Source organism: Bubalus kerabau, chromosome 15 (genome assembly GCF_029407905.1).
Source record: "Bubalus kerabau isolate K-KA32 ecotype Philippines breed swamp buffalo chromosome 15, PCC_UOA_SB_1v2, whole genome shotgun sequence".
In the NCBI taxonomy this organism is placed as follows: Eukaryota; Metazoa; Chordata; class Mammalia; order Artiodactyla; family Bovidae; genus Bubalus; species Bubalus kerabau.
Genome location: NC_073638.1, coordinates 41,248,730 through 41,271,489, shown reverse-complemented (window position 1 = coordinate 41,271,489; position 22,760 = coordinate 41,248,730). Strand labels below are relative to the sequence as shown.

The 22,760-nt window shown below is 49.1% G+C and overlaps 1 protein-coding gene across 1 annotated transcript in view; it reads right to left on the bottom strand.

Annotated features, from left to right (window-relative positions):
- The window catches only part of GALNT18 (polypeptide N-acetylgalactosaminyltransferase 18), a 352,886-nt gene that overhangs the window by 154,092 nt on the left and 176,034 nt on the right, over positions 1-22,760 (bottom strand). Inside the window, exon 3 of the mRNA XM_055548627.1 lies at positions 11,613-11,779. Within this exon, the coding sequence (XP_055404602.1) occupies positions 11,613-11,779 (167 nt within the window). The remainder of the gene's footprint in view (positions 1-11,612; positions 11,780-22,760) is intronic.

Sequence of the window (22,760 nt, the reverse complement as noted above, 5' to 3'; positions counted from 1 at the left end):
TCAGTCCCACCAGAAGACATTCCACCCTCCACAGCTTTGCTATCAGTAGGAAGTATTTGATTGATTGTGCTTTGAGCGCTTTCCACTACTGGGAAGTGGGGGGTGAGGGGCGGGATGTGAGCTCACTGCATGGCCTGGTGTTCAGCTTGGCTTGTCTTCAGCACCAGTTTGTCTTTTCAAGCTGCTGAACAAGATAGGCTGCGGGCCAGGAGTGGACAAGGAGACCTTTCCTGCTGGCCACACCACAGGCTGGGCCAGTGTGTCCTTGGCCTTTGCCAAGGGCAGCTTGCCTCCCAACTGCGGGAAGCAGGACCCCTGACCTGAGGGCAAGAGACACCTCTCCTGGGTCCTCCCACACTTGGCTCAGTGCTCCAGCTCCAGGAATTTCCCCATCGACAGATGGCCACCCAGCTGACCAGAGGAAGAGCACCATTGGTATCTGGTTCCTGCTGGCTTTGTTAGCCAGATACTGGTCACCTTGGCCAGTCTGTAAAGCAAAATGGTCCAAAGCTCCCTTGTGCAGACAGCTTCCAGGCGGCTCATGAGCTACAGAGAAGGCAGGCACTTTGCCCTCCTGGGGTTGTTCTTGGTCAGCAGGGAAATATTTTAAGGAATTCCTGGTTAGTGAAGTCAGTTTTCTTTATTGGCAAAGGAACACAAAACGGTGATGAACCACCCATCCACACCATAGCCAGACTCAAGCAGGCTCAGCTGTGTGACATGCCAGGGCCTCAACAGAGTGGCTGGTGAGGACAGAGAGGCGGCTGACAGCCACACAGGTTAGAGCTGGAGAAACTGACAGAGCTCTGGGGCAGGCCTACAAAGAGGCAGTGTTCCCAGGGCCAGGCACGCCGAGGCATCACAGACTAAGAATGCTCTTTTGGGTGGCTCAGTGGTAAAGAATCTGCCTACCAGTGTAGGAGACTCAGGAGAAGTGGATTCAATCCCTGGGTAGGGAAGATACCCTGGAGGAGGAAATGGCAACCCACTCCAGTATTCTTGCCTGAAGAAATCCTCTGGACATGGAAGCCTGGTAGGCTATAGTCCATGGAGTTGTAAAAGAGTCGGACACAACTAAGCAACTGAGCACATGTTTTCAGGTGGAGCGGCCTATCAGTGGGAGGTCCCAGCCCCCAGGATGCAGGAAGGAAGGTGGAGCAAACCAGCAGAGTGGGACCCCAGCACCTGGTGGTACAGGGAACAGGGTCCAATCTCTTAAGGAGGAGGGCTAGCCAGGAAAAGATGCGGAGCCAGGTCCTCGGGGAGTATTTGAACAAGGCTGCATCCCTGCAGGGGACTGATGACTCTCAGCTGGGTGCCCTGGTGAAGGGCACAACCCCAGGACCATGTGGGGTGTGACCAGATGTTAACATGATGGAATCTGCCAGAGATAGTTATCTGACTCCCTTCTACCCCCACAGTCACTGGCCAAAGCAGACTCAGTCTGACAATCAGGGCCTGAGTAAGCAGGGAGGGGTGGGCAGTGCTGCCCAGAGCAGCCAGGAACTCGAGTCGTGTAAGCCGTGTCCTCAGGAGAGTGCTGCCGGATGACATGCGAAGACACGAATCTGTGGCCACAGCCAAGAGTAACTCTCAGGCTGGTGATGAAGTATGAATTTTGTCAGGCCAGGCATAAGGAGCAACAGTGAGAGCCTCCAGGACTCTTGTAGGATTCAGGACCAGCTGTTTCCCAGCTGGCACTAGTGGTAAAGAATCTGCCTGCCAATTCAGGAGACATAGAAGATGTGGGTTTGATCCCTGCGTCAGGAAGACCCCTGGAGGAGGGCATAGCAACCCAATTCAGTACTCTTGCCTGGAGAATCCCAAGGACATAGGAGCCTGGTGGGCTACAATCTATAGCGTCACAAAGAGACGTGACTGAAGTGGCTTAGCACACACCCACGCCTCCATCTCGAGGTTGCTGGGTATCAGCTCCTGGGTATGTGGGCGTGACCCTGAAGTCACACTGGTCAAAGGCACAGGGGTGGGTGGTGACAAGCAGCCTTCTGCTGAGCTGGCTGACGGCCCACATGCCTGGTTGTATAAACACCTTTAAGCTGCCTGAGCCTTGGCTGTAATTAGATTAGCTATATGGGATTCTTTAAGCTCCATAAAGCACAATACTGTTGGACCATTCTTTTTCTCTGCTTTTTTAATTTTTGCAATTATTCCAGCTGCACACAAAGCTGTTGGTATTTTTACAGCCTGGAATGAGTATCTCTCGTGTAGGACAGCATCTTTGAAACATTAAACAATGATTAGGCAGGCTCTGGGCCAAGGGATGATGGGGGCTTTCCGGGAAGTGCAGGGGGACCCAGCAGCTGGTGGCAAGCAAGCTGGCAGCTCTGATTCTATTTTGTCACTACACTGTGATTTTCTTACCAACAATTAAAAATAACAATGATTCACAGTTGTACGATAACCTATCATTCAGCAGGATTCTGAAGATGTCCTGGGTAGTGGTGGAAGGGGCTAAACCACAGAGGGTGGGGACATGCACACCTCAGCTCACATGTTCACACACAAGCTCAGCAATGTGGACTGAATGCATGTGTCCCCAGAACCATATATTCAAGTCTTAACCCCCAAGGTGAAGGTATCTGAAGGTGGGCCCTTTGGAAGGTAATTGGGTTTAGAGGAGGTCACAGGGGTGGAGCCCGCATAATGGGATTAGTGCCCTTATAGGAAGAGGAGAAGACACCAGAGCTTAGCTCTCTCCACACCCAGGCACCAAGGAGGGCCATGTGAGGACATGGAGAGAAGGCAGCTGTCTATGAGCCAGGAAGCAGGCTCTCAGCAGACACTGAATCTGCTAGCACCTTGATCTTGGACTTCCCAGACTCCAGAACACGAGAAGTAAACCCCTACTGTTTAAGCCACTCAGATCACCATGTTTTGTTACAGCAGCCCAGACAGACTAAGACATCAGGTACATACGTGCTTGCTCACCCACTTACACATGATCACATGTATAAATGCACATGCAAAGGTTTGTACCCACTCATCCACATGTGTTCACATGCACATAGATGTGTGCACACACAAGCATATCAACTTTCCTCTATTTCAAAGAAAACATGAAGCTGACTCCCTCTCATAAGGTGACCTAAAGCATGGCTGCCAACTCCACCTGTTACCTCTCAACTCTGAGCCTAGAAGTCTCTGTGCAATGTCCCTCCTTCTTACCGAGCCCAGGGCAGAGCTCCAGCTGAGGAGATGGCCACACCTTCTCTTCAGGGCCTTCTTCACCTCCTCCTTCACTCACCCTGCTGCCGAACATCTCTTTTTGTGGAGTGTATGGAGATAAGAGAATGAGGGTAAAATTCGAGTCAGAAACCCACAGTGCACCAGAGGCAGCCTTGTTTAACAGTCCAGGGTGCAGGCAGGCTCTGAGGCCAGACAGCCTAGGTGCAAACTCTACCTCTGTGTGACTCTGGACACCTTCCTCAACTCTTTTGCGCATATTTCCTTCTTATATAAAATGATATTAATCATGGTCCTTACCATTGCCACAGAGTGCTGATTAATTTATGAAAAGTTACTTAGAATAGTCTCTGGCACAAACCTGATCCAGCCAGCAGGGGGAACAGCACAGAGTGATGCCAGACTGCCTGGAAGCAGTGGCCTGGGAGTGGACCCTGAAGCCTGGAGCTGGCAAAGGGGCTGGAGGGGAGGGAAGAGTGTCATTCCCAGAAGACGACTAAGCAGGTCCCACAGTCACCGTGAGCAAGCCTGAGGGGCCTGGATGTGGGCCACCATGTCCATGTACAGTGCAGACAGCAGAAAGACTGGCCACTGGACCAAGCAGGGACACAGTGTGGAGTTGAGCAGCGAGCCTTGGCAGGAGTCAGGAGACCCGAGGTCCCATCCGGCCTCTGCCACTCACATACTGAGGGGCCCTGGCCAGTCTCTGCCCGATGTAGACACTGGTTCCCTCCGGAGAGCCTGTCGGGGCTGGCCTGTCAGCCTGCCTGCCTCCTGACACTGTGGTGGGGGAAAGTGTTAGTCACTCGGTCATCATGTCCGACTCTTTGTGACCCCATGGACTGTAGCCCGCCAGGCTTCTCCTTTCATGGGATTTTCCAGGCAAGAATGCTGGAGTGGATCTCCTTCTCCAGGAGATCTTCCCAGGAATCGAACCCAGGTCTCCTGCATTGCAGGCAGACTCTTTACCATCCGAGCCACCAGGGGGAGAGTCCGTTTGGCCTGTATCTCAAAGCCTGCATACTTCTAAGCCTCCTCCTGCCAGAAGGTGTGGAAGGCTTTGAGCAAACATGGCCAGTGTGAAGGCTGGATCCCTGGGCGAAGGATATCCACTTCCCAGGAGACAGCTCAATCCCAGCTGAAGCATGCGAGGTGCTGGGAATTGGCCATTCTCTTGTTGGAAGGCAAGCGAAGAGCACAAGCATCAGGCTGGTGTGGGATGGGCAAGTCACTGCCAACCACGTGCTGACCAAAATCTCCAGGGAACGAGATGCTTAAAAGAATATTTGATATCACCATGGCTTTGATGTGCTTTTAGTCACCAAATTCAGACTCATTTTGCAATTTCAAGTAGCATGAAAGAAGACTGCCTGATTTTTCAAGTGTATTAAAAGAAAACATGAGTTAAGAAAGGAAACAGAGAAACTGAGCACAGCAAAAGCAGTGGGGGTGGCTGGATTGTGGGGCGGGGTGACTCTAGGGCAGCTGGTGAGAGAGCCGGAAAGGGCTCATGTTCATCGAGCACCTGCTCTGGGCTACACGCTGAATACCTGAGTCTCATGAGAGTGTTCACAATGTGTGTGGGGTGGGTGATGTGGAGGTAAATGTTTAGCTATGAGTTAGAGTACTTGGCACAAAGTATGTGGCCATTAAAAACCTGTTGAGGGGATGAATGAATGAAGTGAATGATCAAGTGGATGAAAGCCAAGAATCAAAGGCAGAGATGATTTTATCAGCTGCAAGTCCTGGTGCTTCCCTCCCTCTGAAGGTCTATAAAGGTTGAATCACTCAGTCCCAGCTAAAGACACTGGCCCATTGGGATTCACTGAAAAGCATGGTAATTAAAACCAGGAGGCTCTAAGCTGTGTTCCAACCATTGCTTTGAGATACTGCCTTAGAGTGGCAGGGCAGGCAGCCTGGCAGCCACTATCAGGAACGCCTGCAGGGGCTGGGTAACGTGGAAGAGAGGAGGCTCAGGTTGGCCATCTGACTCCATGCGTAGGACCTGAGGTCAGGCCATGACAGTGTAACTGCAAAAGAAGCTCCCCTTCTGCTCTGCACCCCTTCCCCATTCCTGCCATCTCCCTAGGATGCAGCAGAGAGGGTCCCAAGGGCCCTGCCCCAGGAAGAAATACTCCACCCAGCAGTGCCTACTGCCAGGCTAGCGCTGGAGGCTCTGAAGTGCCTGCTGTCCCAGGCTCCTCAGCTGCAGCACACAGGATGATGGGAGACAGAAATTAGAACTGTGATTCCCAGAGAAGGTCCCATTGCCTCAGAATGCTCTGGGGTGCTTATTGATGTGCAGATTCCAAGCCTTGCCTCAGGCTACAGAATCCACATGCATTCTTTCACTGAATCAATATTTACTGAACACCTACAAGAATCAAGCACCATCGTAGGTGCTGGGGACACAGCAATGAATAAAACAAATGTCCCTGTCTTCATGGAACATGCATACTAGTGGAGGGAAAATGTACAAATAAATAAAGGAGAGTAACTAAGTGAGTACAGCATACCAGAAGGTGACAGATACTGTCAAAGAAAAGAAGCGCTGAAGGGAAGAAGAGAGACAGAGGTTAAGGCTGCCATTTTAATAATGTGTCGTTTGCAACATTTGAAGGGGTAAACGAACAAGTGGTGCAGTATCAGAGGGTAAGAGCATTCCAAAAGGCAGGGGAGTGTGTGCATGCTAAGTTGCTTCAGTCGTGTCCGACTCTTTGCAACCCATGGACTGTAGCCCACCAGGCTCCTCTGTCCTTGGAATTCTCCAGGCAAGAATACTGGAGAGGCTTGCCATGCCCTCCTCCAGGGGATCTTCCTGACCCAGGGATCAAACTCACCTCTGTCTCCTGTATTGGCAGATGGGTTCTTTACCACTAGCGTCACCAGCGGAAGCAAGTGCAAATGTCCTGAATCAAGAATGTGCCCGGTATAATTCTCTGTATTTTTAATCAAGCTCAAACGTAAGTGTCTGAGGCCACTTTAGAGGACTGACGGCATCCTACACAGGTGCCAGCCCCTGAAAGAGTGGAGTTTGTGTAGGAAATGGCCAAGGTGGCAAAGGACAGGGACTCCAAGTCCTACACAAGGGCCACCTGCAGAAACTTCAGTCCTTGACTTCTGGGATGAAGATGAAAGTCTCGAGTGGCGTGGATGAAGAAAGCAGTGATTGACTGCCCTGTTTTTGTGTTTGTGAAAACACAAGCCTGACCCCAAAGCAAAGGTGCCCTTGGGGGTCTGGGGGCAGTTGGGGAACACAAGGCACCAGCACATACAGAACCTGTGACTACCACCTTGTAGAAGGTCTCTGGAAGCTCTGTCCTCCGGCTTCAGGCTTCACTTAGAGTTTTAAACACCAGCATCGCTTCCATCATGCATTATCTCATTCAAGCCTCCAAACAATCCCAGAGGTAAGAATTATACGTCTCAATTTTATAGATAAGGAAAATAGGGTTCACAGAGGTTAAGAACACGCAGCTGGGAAGAAGCTAGAAAGAGCTGGAACTAAATAGCTGGCCTAATGTGAATTCCGGCTCTTCCCACCAGGGCACACTTATTCCGTGAAGAAAGAAAAGCCTGGGTTGCCTCTAACTGGGGGCCGCACGGCAGCTATTATCGTTGTTGTTTTACTGCTCTCATTTTAACTCTTCCTTAGTGCTCTCTTTGCAGCTTGCGGCACGTTCACCATTATTACCGTGTGTCCTCGGTGCCGTGGAGCAGACAGGGAGGGGCAAAGCCTGATGGCTACACAGGGCATGAAAGAAAACCACAGGAAAGGCTCATGGCTGGCAAGTGGGAGAACTGAGACCAGAAACCAAGTCCTGTCATGTCTCATCCCACTTGGCTTTTAATCACAGGATTCCTTGATGGCAGAGACTGGATCTGACCCGTCACTCCCTCCATGCCCTTGGCCCGGGCTGGGCACCCTATGAATGTTAGCTGAGCTGAGTTGGCCTGATGTCAAATCAATGAAAGTCCGGTGCTGAGTGGGCTGATGCCCTAGAGGGAGTCCTCCAAGGATACAGCCAGAGCCACCTTCTCCATCAGGCTGGGCCCTCAGGGCAGCCCTCGGCTAAGGCTAGAGGTGGCCCCCTTCCTCCAAGAGCCACAGTCTCAATGTCTCTGCCGCCCCTCCTTGAGAGCTCAGCGCAGGCTGGTCTCAGGGAGACCCATTACTGGTCAGATCTCCAGCCCATTCCCCACAGGGGCCAACCCTTCATTGCCTCCAGCTCCCTTCCCATTTGCCCATCTGCTCTTTCTTCCCAGAGGCAAGCCTGGTTTCTGTGCTCTGGGTCGCATCCTCTCCTCCCTTCTCAGAGGCTGTCCTCACCTTTGCCTCAGGTGCACCCTTCCCAGACCAAGGGCCTCATATGTCCGCTCTCCAGAGCAATTAAATTACTAGAGCTAAGGCATGACACCCCTGGATTTCTTAAAAGCTCTCCAAGTGATTCCAATGTGCAGTCAGAGTCACGAGAACAATCTGCCTTTCAAAAAGAGAGAGAAACAACATAACACAGCACAGTACAATAGAAGACAATAGAAATGAATAACATAGGCCAAATTACAGTAGAGCGAATCAGAGTGCATTGCACATTATAGGAGTTAACTATTGTCTCTTAAAAGTTTCGTTTCAATTGTGTGTGCGTGTGTATGGGTATGACTAGGCCTGTCATCCTGGGTCATGACTGCAGACCATGGTTAATCGGTGGAAAACATCGCTCCAGCTCCTCCTTGGCTCCCGATTCTCCTTCGCAGTCAACATCCCTGATGGAAGCATCTACCTCCCAGCTACTCTTCATCTGGCTTCTGCAGCCCCACCCCCACCCTTCCCCACTAAGATTTCCATGCTCTGCACCCCTCAGATCTAATGGCTTCTTCCTAGACTCCGTGTCCTTCCACTTGCCTGTGAAAGTGAAAGCCACTCAGTCGTGTCCTACTCTTTGCAACCCCATGGACTATACAGCTCATGGAATTCTCTAGGCCAGAATATTGGAGTTGGTAAGCCTTTCCCTTCTCCAGGGGATCTTCCCAACCCAGGGATTGAACCCAGGTCTCCCGTATTGCAGGTGGATTCTTTACCAGCTGAGCCACAAGGGGAGCCCTTTGAATGCCTTGGGCTTAGTCAAAGAGGTGGCTTGCTCCTGAAATTCTCTTTGTCCTCAGAGTCTGGCTTGCCCTCCAGATTCACTTGGCCATTCCCTCTCTGTCTCTATCATCTAACCCTCTTCCTCCTGACTCCTAAACACCTTATCCTCGGCATCCTCTCAAACTTCTATTTCTTTTGTTCTCTCCTCTTCAGTTATCCATCCTTTCCTCCCAACCAAAGGCTGTAATTAATGTATGTACAAGACTCCCCATTCATGTCCCCATACTTTCTTATCAGGCTCCAGTGTGCGGTTGGCCCGCTGTGATGCAGTCTCCTGGGAACGGAGGTGGGGGCTGGGGAGGGGTAATGATGATTGCTCAACTCACAGTGAGATCCTTGACCATGTCAGGCAGGTGAGGTAAGCAAGGGAGGATAACCATCCCTGTTTACAGAGGAAGGAACTGAGACTCTGAGAGGTTGAGGAAAGTTTCTGTGGTCACTCACCCATAATGGAGAGGGTCCTAGAACCCATGACTTTGGACTTCAGAGTCCTTTCCCTTCACACGATACACCAGAACTCAACACATGCATCCTATTCATTAAATCAGAGATTCTCAACCAGAGCTGTGTAACAGAATCGTCAAGGATGCTCTGAAAAGCAGAGATGGTCAGATTCCATCACAAACTTTCTGGGTTAGAATCTTCTGGGAAGGCTTTTGCTTGATTTGTATTTTGAAGTAATTACAGACTCACAGGAAAGTACACAGAAGTGCACAAGGAGATCCCATGCACCTTTCACCCAGCCTCCCCCAACGTTAACATCTTACACAACTATAGTATGATATAAAAATGAGGACACTGACATTACCAAAATCACAAAGCTTCTCCAGGTCTTTTCAGGAATGTGTGCAGTCACCTGGGTGTGTGCTTGTAGTTCTGTGGAATTCTGTCAAGTGTAGCCATGTGTAATCATCACCAAGGTACTTGACTATGCCATCAACTCAATACTTCCCAGAGCTTTGGGTTTAAAAGCCCCCCGTCTCTGATCTGATGAAAAACCCACCCATTCTTCCTCCTGCCCCCTATCCTGGGAATGACCACAGTCCTCTAGGTCACCCTGGTTTGAGACTGAGTCATCATTTACCAGCCCTCCTTTGGCCTTCTCTCAGTCAAGAGATCCAACAGATGCTTCCTTTATAAAACCTCTCAGGCTCATATCTTGCCCTCAGGCCCCACACCCAACACAGCTCCAGGCCCCTTAATTTCTTGCTATATGGCTGCAATTACGATGCATCTAGTTCCCTTCTTTAAGATGTCTCTTTCCCCCAAACAATGATATAAAACACATCCAAAGCCCTTCATTGCCCAGTCCTGACTGTATCACTCCTCTTACCAAAATATGGTTATCACCATTTAGAAAATTAAGTCCAAATCATTTAAATTCAAATATGAAACCTTCTATATGTGGCTCACTTTCCTTATCTAAATTTCTCAATCTCAGTTTTCCCCCTCTTTCCCACAAGAATTAATGACAAAACAGCATCCTTCAGGCCACAATAAAGTTTTTACCATGGGAATGAAATGAAAGACCCCAAGATTTCCTTCTTCTTGATGTTTTGTTCTCTGTTTTGTGATGAGAGGAGGTAGGGTGGGATGGAGAAGGCAATGGCACCCCACTCCAGTACTCTTGCCTGGAAAATCCCATGGATGGAGGAGCTTGGTAGGCTGCAGTCCATGGGGTCATGAAGAGTCGGACATGACTGCGCGACTTCACTTTCACTTTTTACTTTCATGCATTGGAGAAGGAAATGGCAGCCCACTCCAGTGTTCTTGCCTGGAGAATCCCAGGGACGGGGGAGCCTGGTGGGCTGCTGTCTATGGGGTCGCACAGAGTCGGACACGAGTGAAGTGACTTAGCAGCAGCAGCAGCAGCAGGGTGGGATGGAGCCTGGGGATGCCTCTTGCTTGGGGGATACCATCACCCTTGGAAGGCCCGCTCTTCCATCCCTTGCCTCCTGACAATGTAAGAGGCCAAGAGGACAGCTGGCCTTGCTGGAGCAAGATAGGGTTCACGGGCAGGCTAGTCACAAAATTGCAGTGTTAGCCACTGGGGAGTGGGAGCTTTCTCAGCATCCACTCCTTGGAGCCAGGCAGGTAGCTGCATAGGTAGGTCTCCCTACTCAAGGTCTCCCTCACAAGGCCATCACCTTTAAGCCTCCTCTGCCTACCTGCTGCCATCTGAGGTGCCTTTTCCTTCCTTTACACCCATGGAACAATGAGAGTCACATGATGCATAAGCACTGCCCTTCAGAAAGCTCTAGAAGTCCCTTCTTTCTACACTACACTACTCTTCTTACTGCACGATATAAAATGAAACAGAAGATTTGCTTATAGAGATCAAAAATATTTCAATTATCTGATAGGTTTCAGCTTTAATTGATAACAAAATACAAATTGCTCATCTGAACTTCTCATTACAGCAATGGATTCACTGGGAAATTTACTACCTGACATCAGAGAAAATGCTAAAGATAACATAAGCCCAATGACTGTGCTCCTGTGACCAGGTTGTATTATCTATAGCACATTCATCTTAAAGCTCCTATCGGGAGAGCTGGTTCTCAAACTGTCTCAGTGCATGGTCTCTAAGTTCGGAAAATATTATGGAGACGGTATATATGGGAAGAATCAGAAGTCATGGAATATGTACCAAGGGAAAGAGGTACCTGGTAGTAGCTGGAGAAAGGGAGAAGTGCTGTGAGGGCTTCAACAAGGGATTGCAGGTGGCCTGGGGCTTTGCTCAGGTCAGATGGAGTGTGGAGCAGGGGATGCAGAAAAGAAGCTAGACCTTCAACAGCTCTGTTGCTGTCCTTGCAGTTCATATCTTCTACCATCCTCCATCAACACCACTATGACCACCACCAGCACCATCAACACTTCCACCATCACCACCACCGCTAGGACAACGTCAATGAAAAATCTTCTAGGCAAAGGCCAAGGCACAGAGCAAAATGGAATGATGCTTCACAGAAAGGAGTCACCGGAAAGGCTCACTGCGTATATGGAGGGGGTGGAGGTCATGGCTATTTATCTCATCACATTGCGCTAGGACATTGAGGGAGAGAGTTGACAGCCAGCGAGGAAAAGCTTGGGGACCAGGCCCCTCTGGAGTGTGAAGAGAGTGCAACTATGGACTGAACCTTCATGAACTTCATGAACCTCTCCTCTAGGAGGCAACATCCCAGAGCAGGAAGAGCCGTGGAGAGCCTGTAGAAGCACGGAGGCTGCGACGCCCGCGCAGGGCAGGGGGCCGGCCACTCACCGTTGCTGCTGTTGTCATCCACCAGGATGATCTCCTTGAGCAGGTGTGCAGGCGTGCGCTCGATGGCCGAGTGGATGGAGCGCAGCAGCACGGAGAGCGCTTCATTGACAAAGATGAACACGATGCTCACCTCTGGGAGGCTGTCAGGGAACGAGAGGTTGCGGCACCTGGAAAGAAGAGCAGCCAGGCTCTTAGATGGGTCACTGACTCGGCGGGGGTCACCCCAGGTGTTGGCCCACCCATGTCTTGGCTCCAGCTTTGTTGGAAAGCTCAGGAGTCCAGATTCTCCCCTGGGGACTTCTCTTTGATATACTTAAGATAATCACAAAGGGTACAGCAGACAGGCCCTCAACCACTGAAACCCATTTGCCCCACTACAGAGTCTGAATTTGTTGACAGCTCTCCCAGATGAACAGTCGTATCACTAGACCCTACCTAGTACAGGGCCTGGAACCCAGCAGGCTTCACCAAATGTTTACTGGAAGAATGACACTGTATTTCTAAATCCAATAGGATGGGAAATGCAACCAAAAGAAAATCTTAGTTTTTCCAAAATGACAGCCAGTGCTTAAATGAGGCCAGACCTTAGATGACCTGCTTCAGGAGAAAAACATGTCTCCTTCCAGAGACTCCTCCTGCCAGAATCCATTCTGCCTCACTCCAGAAGGAACGCTGCCTAGAGCCTCTCTTATGGCTCTTTCATCTTATGGATCCAGCCTCCAGAAACAGGTGGAAACCAGAGGCAGAGTCTCACCATGATAGAGGAATGGAAGGACAATTCGGACCTCATTTCACAGATGAAGATGCTCAGGCTCAGAGAGGCTAGGTCCCCACCATGTGTCAGCTGCCAAGATGAAACCTCAACTCTGGTCTTCTTACTTCTACACCAAGGCTCTCCCTTCAAGCAGAAGTGGTCAGGTGAGAGACTGCCCCTAATTGTCCCATTTCCTCCCTAGCTCCATTGAAACCCATTTGGAGGTCTCTTATCCAAAGGACGTGAGGCAAAATCACAAAAGTCTGCATGCCACTCTCCATGCGAAGAGGAACGTGAGACCCTAAAATTAGACCCCATCAAGAGGCCAGACAATAAGGAATGTCATGGCTCCCAAGGGCATGTCAACTCCTTCTCCTGTAAGCACTGACTTTGTAGATGGGAAACCACCGCTGGTGCCCTTCTCTGGCTGACAGTAGATACTGTTCCAGAGGGCACCGAGCGCCCATCTTCAGGACAGCTGAATGAAAGGAGAGAGCAGCAACTGTGGCCCTGACCTCGGTCCTCGGCTCAGAGTGGAGGCTGCCTGCTCCCACTATTGGCCACCAAAGGTTCCAGGGGTTCAGGGCTGGTGACCGTGTTGCACTGCTCCAAAGTGGGAGGTACAGTCAGGTGAGCATAATAATGCAATAATGAGCATAATAGCACAGGGCTTTTGCTCGTTGTAATTAAAGTGCTGCAGGATAGGGATGGGCCTGCTCTTCCTTAATGAGGAAGGCTGCAGGATAACCAGTGCTGAGCAATTTTGGAGAAATCACAGTGGGGCCCCAGCCTGCTTAAGAGCAGGAGATTAATAAACTAAAATCACTATCTCTATGGTTACCAGAAATTTACAGAAACTTCTCTCATTCTATTTCCAGCTCTTATTTTCTCTCATGAAAAAAATGAATGGGGGAAGGGAAAGAACTGAGGTTTTATCCAAATCTGCTTCATACTTAGGATGTGAGTAAAGCCATCAGGGTGACAGATTGGTGTAGAATTAATTCATTCTTGCATTTAATGAAATCTATTGAGTTTTTTTCCATGAGGCAGGTATTGCATTCAGGGTTAAAACAAAGTGCCTGTCCTCATGGAACTTGTGCTCTGAAGTGGGAAACAGGCAAACATGGGAGCAAACAAACAATACAATTTCATACAAGTGCTGAAATGAACAGTAATGTGGTGTTAGAGGACAGTGTGGTGCCCTGGCAGCTGTTCTAGGAGCGGTCAGGGAAGGGCTCTATGAGGGGGAGAGGCTGGGTCAGAAACTCACCTGGCACACGACAGGTGCAAAGGCCCACGGGGTCGAGGGGACAGAGTTGCAACTAGAGAGGAGGTGACAGAGGGAGCCAGCTCAGGTAATTGCAGTGAAGGGAGGAAGAGATGAGGAGGATGAGGGAGAAAGGCTGAATGAAGGAGAAAGGCTTGGATGTCTCCTTAAGCTCATCTGCTGCTGCTAAGTCACTTCAGTTGTGTCCGACTCTGTGCGACCCCATAGACGGCAGCCTACCAGGCTCCCCCATCTCTGGGATTCTCCAGGCAAGAACACTGGGGTGGGTTGCCATTTCCTTCTCCAATGCATGAAAGTGAAAAGTGAAAGCGAAGTCGCTCAGTCGTGTCTGACCCTCAGTGACCCCATGGACTGCAGCCTTCCAGGCTCCTCCATCCATGGGATTTTCCAGGCAAGAGTTCTGGAGTGGGATGCCATTGCCTTCTCCATTAAGCTCATCAGACCCTTTCAAAAAAGTGTTGTTGTTGTGAATAGTACTGTTATAACAGCAATTAAAAGGTGGTGGTTAACAGTCAAATAATTCTGGCTAGTGCTTACTTATGGTTATCAAGACCAGCAGTTGGCCTTTCCTTAGGAATGGAAAATGATAGAAGTGTTAACACACAACCTACTTGCTAATTGCAGTTAAAGAAAACACTTTATATGGTCAGACTACTAGCACATGGCCTTTATTTTTCTTTTTTGAAAGTGTAATGAAGAGCTCCTAATAAGGTCACTATAACAGTACAAGCTAACTGTCTGCCCCACCAGCCATGAGACTGACTCTAGTCTGTCCCTACACCTCCAGGGGTTTCCTCTGAGTTCTCAGAGCCTCTGTATCTAAAGCCTCAGGTGTTTCCCAAGTGTTTTTCAGAGTTAAGGGTTAACTGCCTTCCACTCCTCTCTTATCTTTTTTAAAGCTCCACTCCAAGTTGAATTTCTCCCAGTAATGGCCATGGCCGTCCTGATGGGTTGAGCTGCCGTGTCTGGTATCCATCTCCTGGTGACCTTTCTCCAAGCAGAGCAGGAATATTATATTCGTTTTTCAAGCTAAACTCTACTGATCACTATTTTTACATGCAAGACTCTTTCAAACTCAGCTGTTATATGACAACCCTTTTGAACATAACACCTAGGAGAGTACGTCACATTTGTGTGTGTTCATTTCTGTCTCCTCCCACTATAATGACCTTCCCTCAGAGCAGGGACTTTATTTTGCTACTGTGCTAGCTCCCAACTTTAAACCAGTTTGGCATATAGTAGGTTTTCAGAATTAAACCAACATGTTTATTTATTTTATCCATGGATACCTCAGAGATATTGCAGGTTTGAGTCCACTGCAATAAGGCAAATACTGCAATGTAGTGAGTTATATGAATATTCTGGTTTCTCAGTGTATTTAAAGTTATGTTTCTATTATACGATAGTATATTGTGTGTGATAGCATTGTCTGAAAAAAACAATGTACATGCCTTAATTTAAAAATGCTTTATGGCTACAAAATGCTAACCATCACATGATAACACAACACTTCAACTTGTAGAAAATTTAGTATCTGTGAAGCACCGTAACATGAAATGCAGTAAGACAGGTATGTCTACATAAGGCCTGAACTTCACATGCATGCCACTGATCCCAGCTCGCTCCTTTTTGTATAAACCTCCTCCCTAGAAGGAGAGTCAGGTCTTCTCTCACCAGCAGGTCCTTCCTTCTCCTGCTCTCCTTCACTGGGATTTTGGCCCCAATTGCTCACATTCCATCTCCAGCAGCTCTCAGTTCCTCTGCACTATAATTAAGCGATCTCCCCTGGCCAAATTTACCGAGCTCCTTAAATCCTCCCTCCCTCCCTTCCCTCCGGAGAGTCACTCAAGGCCTTCCCAGGATCAGCCTCGGTGCTTTTTCTCCAGACTGCACAGCATCTAACCTTAACCTGGGTTTCCGTGAGTAGAGAGGTGAAGGGTGGGCAGGATAAGAAAGATGAGGTGGGCTAGTTTATAGGGAGAGAGCATTGTGGGGGAGAAGGGATGGATAAAGCCACCCAGGCACTGACCCAGCTGTGCCCCAAATTGCTGTGTGATCCTGGGCAAGCCACTCCCCTGCTCTCTATATCTTTTCACGTGGAGGCAGGGACAGAGGGAGGCAGGAGAAATGATCACTTTGGTGTCTTCTCCATATAGTTCAGGATCTTCTCTCTCATATGTGATGAATGGAAAACTTCTCACTAAAGAAATAGTTTGCAAACTTCCTCTTCCTCCTAGCAAGCACCTGGCCATCACCAAATGCCACAAGACACATATATCCAATCACCACTGTATTAGTGACTAGGCAGTGTGACCAACTCATCCAAGTCTGCCCAGGACTCTCCCAGTTTCAACAATGAGAATCCCAAGCACACCAGGATGGTTGGCCATCCTATGACTAGACCACAACTTCTTGATGGCAAGGATCTTGTTCACGACTGCGCATGCTCTGCCTGGTACCGTTCTGGCCATCAGCAAGCATTCATTCAGCCAGCATCTGCTGAATAAACTGAGGCTACTGTTTCAAAGCACCCAACACACATATAATGGATACACATAGTCCCAGTTCCTATTTTCATCTCAACATTGAAGCAGAACTTAGAAGGCTGAGGGGAGAGGCAAAAAGAGGGAGGAAGACCAGCATGTCAGACGAGATATCCTCATACCTGCCGGTCCCACCCACCATCATCACTGCCAGACACTGAACTGAGGACAGGAGCCTGCCTGCAGCAGGGCATCCCAAGTCCTGCCAAAGGAACACACGTCCAAGAGCTGCTATGGAAGAGGGTTGTTCAGACCAAGCCCAGCGCTTCTGGTCCAAAATCTGGCCACTTTACCCAACAACCAGCCCCAGCCTCTACCTGAGGGCTATGCCTCTTGTATTCACATGCCAATGATCTCCCCCAGCCCCTATGTCTACTGGAGTCTGGCCAGTACAGCCTCTGTTCCCAGAGCCTGCCGTCCCCACCTGCTCTGGTGTCTGCTTCGGTCTACCCCCGTCTCTGCTCACCTCTCCAGAGAAGGGCCAGAGTACGTGAGAGTCAGAGGAGCCACCAGGGTGGCTATAACCAACCCTTCCCTATTTACATGCCTTGAGAAAGGCTGACTGTACCAGACTGGTGCCTTAATCATTTTGAGAAGAGGCACATTCTCCTGTAAAATTAAGCCATAAAAGTTCCCTTTGTACTTTTATTCTTGTTCAAAGTTAAGCCATTTTCCACTAAAGATAAAAACAAGGCATTTCTGAGCAGGGAGAACTGTGGCTGTCTAATAAGCTGGGATTGATGGTCCTGATAAAGTTGACTGCATCGATCCCTGCACACAGAGGTGGTGTGGGGACAGGAGCCTCCCACCAGAGCTCCCCAGGACGGTTTTGAGCTGTTCGTGAGGCAAGTTTATGTCAAGGGCTTTAGTGATGCCATTACCTGCGAGAGGCAGAGAGGCAGTGCCAGACTAAGAGAGGCCAAGTCAGGCACCCGGGAACTGGGTACCAGCCAGGACAGCAGCCAGACCCCTCCACAGTGGAGGGATGGATTCTTCCTGTGACTCGGGCAAATCTATGAGCTCCCAGTGCATCGAAGCATGACTCATGGAGGCTGATTGACCCCTTCCAGTGTGAAGATCAAAGTAGAACGTGAGCTGGGGGCTGCTGGCCAGTGTGTATGGGGAACTGGGTCTAACTATGCCTGGGTTCTGGGAGTGCAGGAGGGACCCACCTAGACCAAGCAGAGAGAAGATAACACGCCCCTGAATACCCACTCCCCTGAGTATCCCCAGCCCCTCCTTTCTCCTAGATAGGGTCTCCCCTGCACCCATGGTCAGCACACAACAGCTCAGCTGCACTGTTGACCACCTAAGGATGGCACCCTGGGATCAGCAGTGTCTTCTTATCCCTTCATGTCCATCTGTGTCCTCACCCTGGCCTCCACCCTTCCACCTGCACCCACAGGACTTGTTTGATCCTCCTCTGATTTCACTTGGTTACACTTCTGGCTTCTTCCAGAACTTTTCAGATTAGACAGGTTCCCAGCCTGCCAGCATTTGGTCTGCTGGACTTAATGAGACCCAAGGATGAGAGCAGTGTGGGGGTTCTCACTGGGCACGCGTGCAATCAAGACTTCCACTCCTGGTGGCTGGCATCTCTATCTCTGTAACCTCTGGAGCTCAGAGACTGCACCGTGCTTGCTACCCCTACTGCCCAGGGACTCCATACAGAATATCTTGAAGTAACAACATTAATAATTTCCACCTACTGAGTGCTAATGACTCACGACAAATCATACTAAGAGATGTACATATATTTTTACTTCCCTCCCCCCTCTGATTTTTATTCTTTCCTATAGGAAAAGTCCTATAGGGTAAATATTTTATCCCAATTTTATAGATGAGGGCAGTTGGACTGAGACAGCAAGTTATTTTCCAGGGCTTCCACCTGGGCTCATTTGCCTCCAAAGTCAGTGCTCAAAGGTCCTGTTAAACCAGGGTCTGCACCTTCCTTCTATGACCATCTAGAGATTTGTCTGGACAGACACTGGTGTTGTGACAACCCAGAGACCTGGTGGAGGGAGGGACGAAATGGAAGTCACTCCAGGTCAACTCTGATGAAAGATAGGGTAGAAACAATGCATCTAGGAGGATGATGTGGACTATTACAATAAAGCTCTACTGGTCATGTGAAGCCTAGATTGCCTTCTGTTTCATTGAGCCCATTGAGATAGCAATCCCCAAACACACTCTTTGTTTGAGGCTGGGTTCTCTGCGCTCCTCCAGAGCCTGGGTGTGTGATTTCCGATGGTGTGATTATGCAACTGTGTGTAGACACTGGCGTACAAAGAATCCCAGCCACCTGCTGTCACCTGAGTAAGCTCAGCTCCTTCCTCCCTGACAGCACACATATAACCCAGCGAAGAAAGACACAGTGTGCTTCCTGGCCTGGGGTGTGATCCCTGTTAGACTCTCACAGGCTCCTTTGTTTTTCTTTCATGCCACGTATATGCTATTGCCACTTAGCTTTTATGTGATTATTTAACAGATGTCAGTATTTCCACTAGACTATAAGCTGCATGAGATCAAGACCACATTTGCTTTGCTCACCAGCCCCCCACCCCCACCCCCGTGCCTCACGCAGCACCCAGCACAGAGAACAAACTCAGGAAGCACCCAGGATCTGGCTGAATGAACAACTGAACAAACGCTCAAGCAGTGAACAGTAGAATGAATGCAGGCCCGGGAAAAGCCCGTGGGCGGGATTTCCACCACAGCCTAACAGAATGGAATCCTGGAGTTGGACATTTACTCCCTGCCTGACCACCACAACAAGCCCAGATCATCCAATAAGCCAGAGGGGTCGTGGAGGCAATGGGATATTTAGTGTAGCCAGGGGCTTCAGGGTCCTGGTAGGATGCATGTCTGGCTCAGATGTGGAAGAGATAGTGGACAGAAGTTTTAATCATCTACAAGGCAAGGGAAATGGGCCAGCCTCATCTCAGAAGAGCGTCTGACACCAGAACGACAACAGGTAAAATTCTAAGTAGAGTTGATCATCACAGTGTCCAGCTTTCACTCAGAAACAGTTCTACTAACATCCTTTCAGGGGACTCTACTGATTTGGAGAAAGGATCTGCTATATCAAACATAGACTATAAGTAGAAGAAGGAGGGAAATGAATCAATTAAACTGTAAATAGCCAACAGGAAGCAGGGCAATCATTTGTTCCTAAAACTTATTAGAAATCCAGGGAAAATGGGATTTCTGGGACTACACAGACAGCGCCCAGAAAACAAAAGTCAGCTGGCACTAGTGGAGAAGTCAGATAAGGGACTGAGCGTCTCCGTGTGGTGGGTTTGTGGGTGAGCAGACCAGGCCTGTGGCAAGGAGGGCTGAGGAAAGTGGGGGAGGTGGGGAAGGCAGGCACTGCAGGTGGGAAGGAGGAGGATGGGGCATCTTTGCTTTCCAGCAGAGCCGGGCTCCAGCCTCTGATGCTCAGAACTCTGGGGCTGGGGAGAAACCACTCTGATCTGTCTTGCAGTGCCCGCCTGGCCCTCCTCTCACCTAGTGCCAGCGTGGAAGGCCTGGCCTGTGTCACTCCTCATCTGCTTAGTGGTCCTTCTAGTAGATAAAGTCATGACCGTGCCCCCCAGGCCATCCCTTTTACAAATCAGAGACCCAGGTGTGTTCAGTTGCTCAGTCGTGTCTGACTCTTTATGAGCCCTTTGACTGTAGCCTGCCAGGCTCCTCTGTCCAGGGAGTTTTCCAGATAAGAATACTGGAATGGGCTGTCATTTCCTCCTCCAAGGGATTTTCCCAACCCAGGGATCAAACCCAGGTCTCTTGCATCTCCTGCCCTGGCAGGCAGATTCTTTACCATTGAGCCAGCAGGGAAGCCCAGGGACCCAGAGTAACAAAAAGTTAGATAGCAGTTACTGTGATGTTAGGCAATGTTCTAAGGTGTCTACATATATTACATGTTCAATCTGTGTATTACCATCTCCAATTTACAGACAGGAAAACCAAGGCATGAGAGGCTAGTTACCTTGCTGGAGGTCAACCAGTTTAGAAGTGAGAGACCTGGCCTTGGAATCCAGGCAATTGGGTTTTACATATTACTCTATAATCTAGCAGAAACTTCATCTGTCTGTCATGTTACCCAGTTTTTCCTCTTGAGTTGTTCTCCTCTAAACATACCTCACTTTCTCTATATCCCATAAAATCCAATTCTGTAGCTTTGATCTGAGTAGCAGAGTAGAACAAAACTATTCACCTCCCCATTTTAAGACATTAATATTGCACAAGATTACATTATATTTAAGAACAATTATGTGATACTACCGGTTCATAATATGTTTAATTAACCAGGAACCACAAGTACTTTCCCAGATTGCCCCAGTTAAGAAGTACTTCCTCCTGTGTCTGTGCAGTTAGCATTTTTGATGCAGCAGCAGAATCATTACTCAGGGTGTTGATTTTACCCCTTTGTCCTGAGGCAACCGTCATGGAAGCCTCATCTTCCAAAGACCTCTGGGTCATCTCCACAGAGCCAAGATTCCAAACTAGAAAAGCTCCCCTAGGAAGGGTGGGGCAAGGGGGCTGAATAGCATCCTAGAGACACAGACTTATGTAAAAACACTGGGAACTTGATCAAGTTGCTTAACCTAGGAAATATTCAGCATTCTCCTATATAAAATGTGAACAATAATAACTACCCCATAGAGACATGAGGATAAAAGTTAAAGGAGAAGGTGGACATTAATCTGTCTGCACAGTGCCTGCCACACAGGAAGGACTGGTGAGCAGACAGTGGCTCTTGGGGTAAATCCTTGGCCCTGAGGAAGCAACCCCTAGATAATCCAGCGATCATGTCCCAGCTTCTCACCTGAAACTGCCCTGCTTCCCCACCAGGACCAGATACATAACCTGTGGGGCTCAGTGCAAAAGCAAAACATGGTGGCCTTTGTTGAAAACTTACTAAGAATTTTAACACAGCAACAGCAGAACATTAAACCAAGGGCAGGGCACTTTAGCCTCTGAGGATCCTGTGCCCACTGGATAGTGTCCTAACGCTGCCACGGTAAGAAAGTCCTGCACCTTGGTGCCTTCAAACAACACACATTAGTTATCTTCCATTCTGGAGGCCAGGAGTCTGACAGAGGTCTCACGGGGCTGAAGTCAAAGTGTCAGCAGAACCGCATTCCTCTCTGGAAGTTCCAGGTGATAACCTGTTAGACACTGTCCTTGCTTTTTCAGTATCTACAGGTTTCCCCCATTTACAGCTCTTTTCCATCTTCAAAGCCAGCAGTGTCTGGCTGCGTCCTTCTCACATTGCCATCGCTCTGGCTTTCTCGTCCACATTTAAATGCTCTGGGATTACTCTGGGCTCGTCCAGATAATTCAGGATGATCTCCTTATTCTAAAGCCAACTGATTAGCCACCTCAATTCCATCTGCAACCTTAATTCTCCTTTGCATACACCATGTTCAAAGGTTCCAGAGACCAGGACGTGGACACCCTTGGGAGGCTGTTACCTGCCTACCATACATGATGCTCATGAAGACAGTCCTCCTGAACCCCAAAGTTCAGAGATCTCAGAGGTTTGTCTAGTGGCTGCAGCATGAAGACCCTGTGACCCTCCAATCGGCACACACAGATCTGGTGGCCATACACATAGTGGTAACACCGCAAACACCCACAGCCACCTTGGATGGACCCTAACCTGCTCCCAGGAGAATCCAGAACCCTGGCTCCAGGCTTTATTCTTTCCCTGCTGTAATCCCGTCCTGACTCTTTCCACTTCAATGTTCTTCTTTGCACAGAGTCTCCCCAGCTCAGGACCCACGACTCCTTTGGGGACAGGTGTGCATGCTTCTGCCCCAGTTGCTCCCACTAGGGGCTGCAGAAAATAGTCCAGTCCCCTTTACCAGCCCCTTGTTCCCTGGTGGCTCAGATGGTAAAGAATCTGCCTGCAGTGCTGGAGACCCAGGTTCAATCCTTGGCTCAGAAAGAGAATGGCTACCCACTCCAGTATTCCTGCCTGGAGAATTCCATGGACAGAGGAGCCTCTGGGCCTGGGCTACAGTTCATGGAGCAGCAAAAGAGTCAAACATGATTTAGTGACTAAACAGCAAGGAGCAGTTGAATCCCAAATTACAGCTGGGCAGTGACAAGTACAAATGACAACTGGGACTTGTGACTGGTACCTAAAGTGGGGCCAGTCTTGTGGGACTGAGCCTTTAACTTATGGGATCTGACACTAATTCTGGTAGGTAGCATCTAAAGCTAATTGAATTGCAGGGACACCCAGCTGGTGTCACAGAATTGGTCGATATGGGGGAAAAAACCCACATCTGGTGTCAAAGTGTCATGAGTAGAAGAGTAAGTGTGGGTCTTCTACTTGCTCCAGAAGGTTACTGTGAGACATCAAAGAATTAATGTAAATAAAGTGTGAAATGCTTCCCTGAAAACATGGCTCATGCTATATAAACGTTTGGCTGTGTAATTTGAAATAGGATGACAGTAAAGATATTGAAAAGATGTTTCTAAAATGAGTTAAATGGGATAAGCAAGCAATGACCTTGTTACAAGGCAGTGATGTTTTCATGGAAATTAACAGA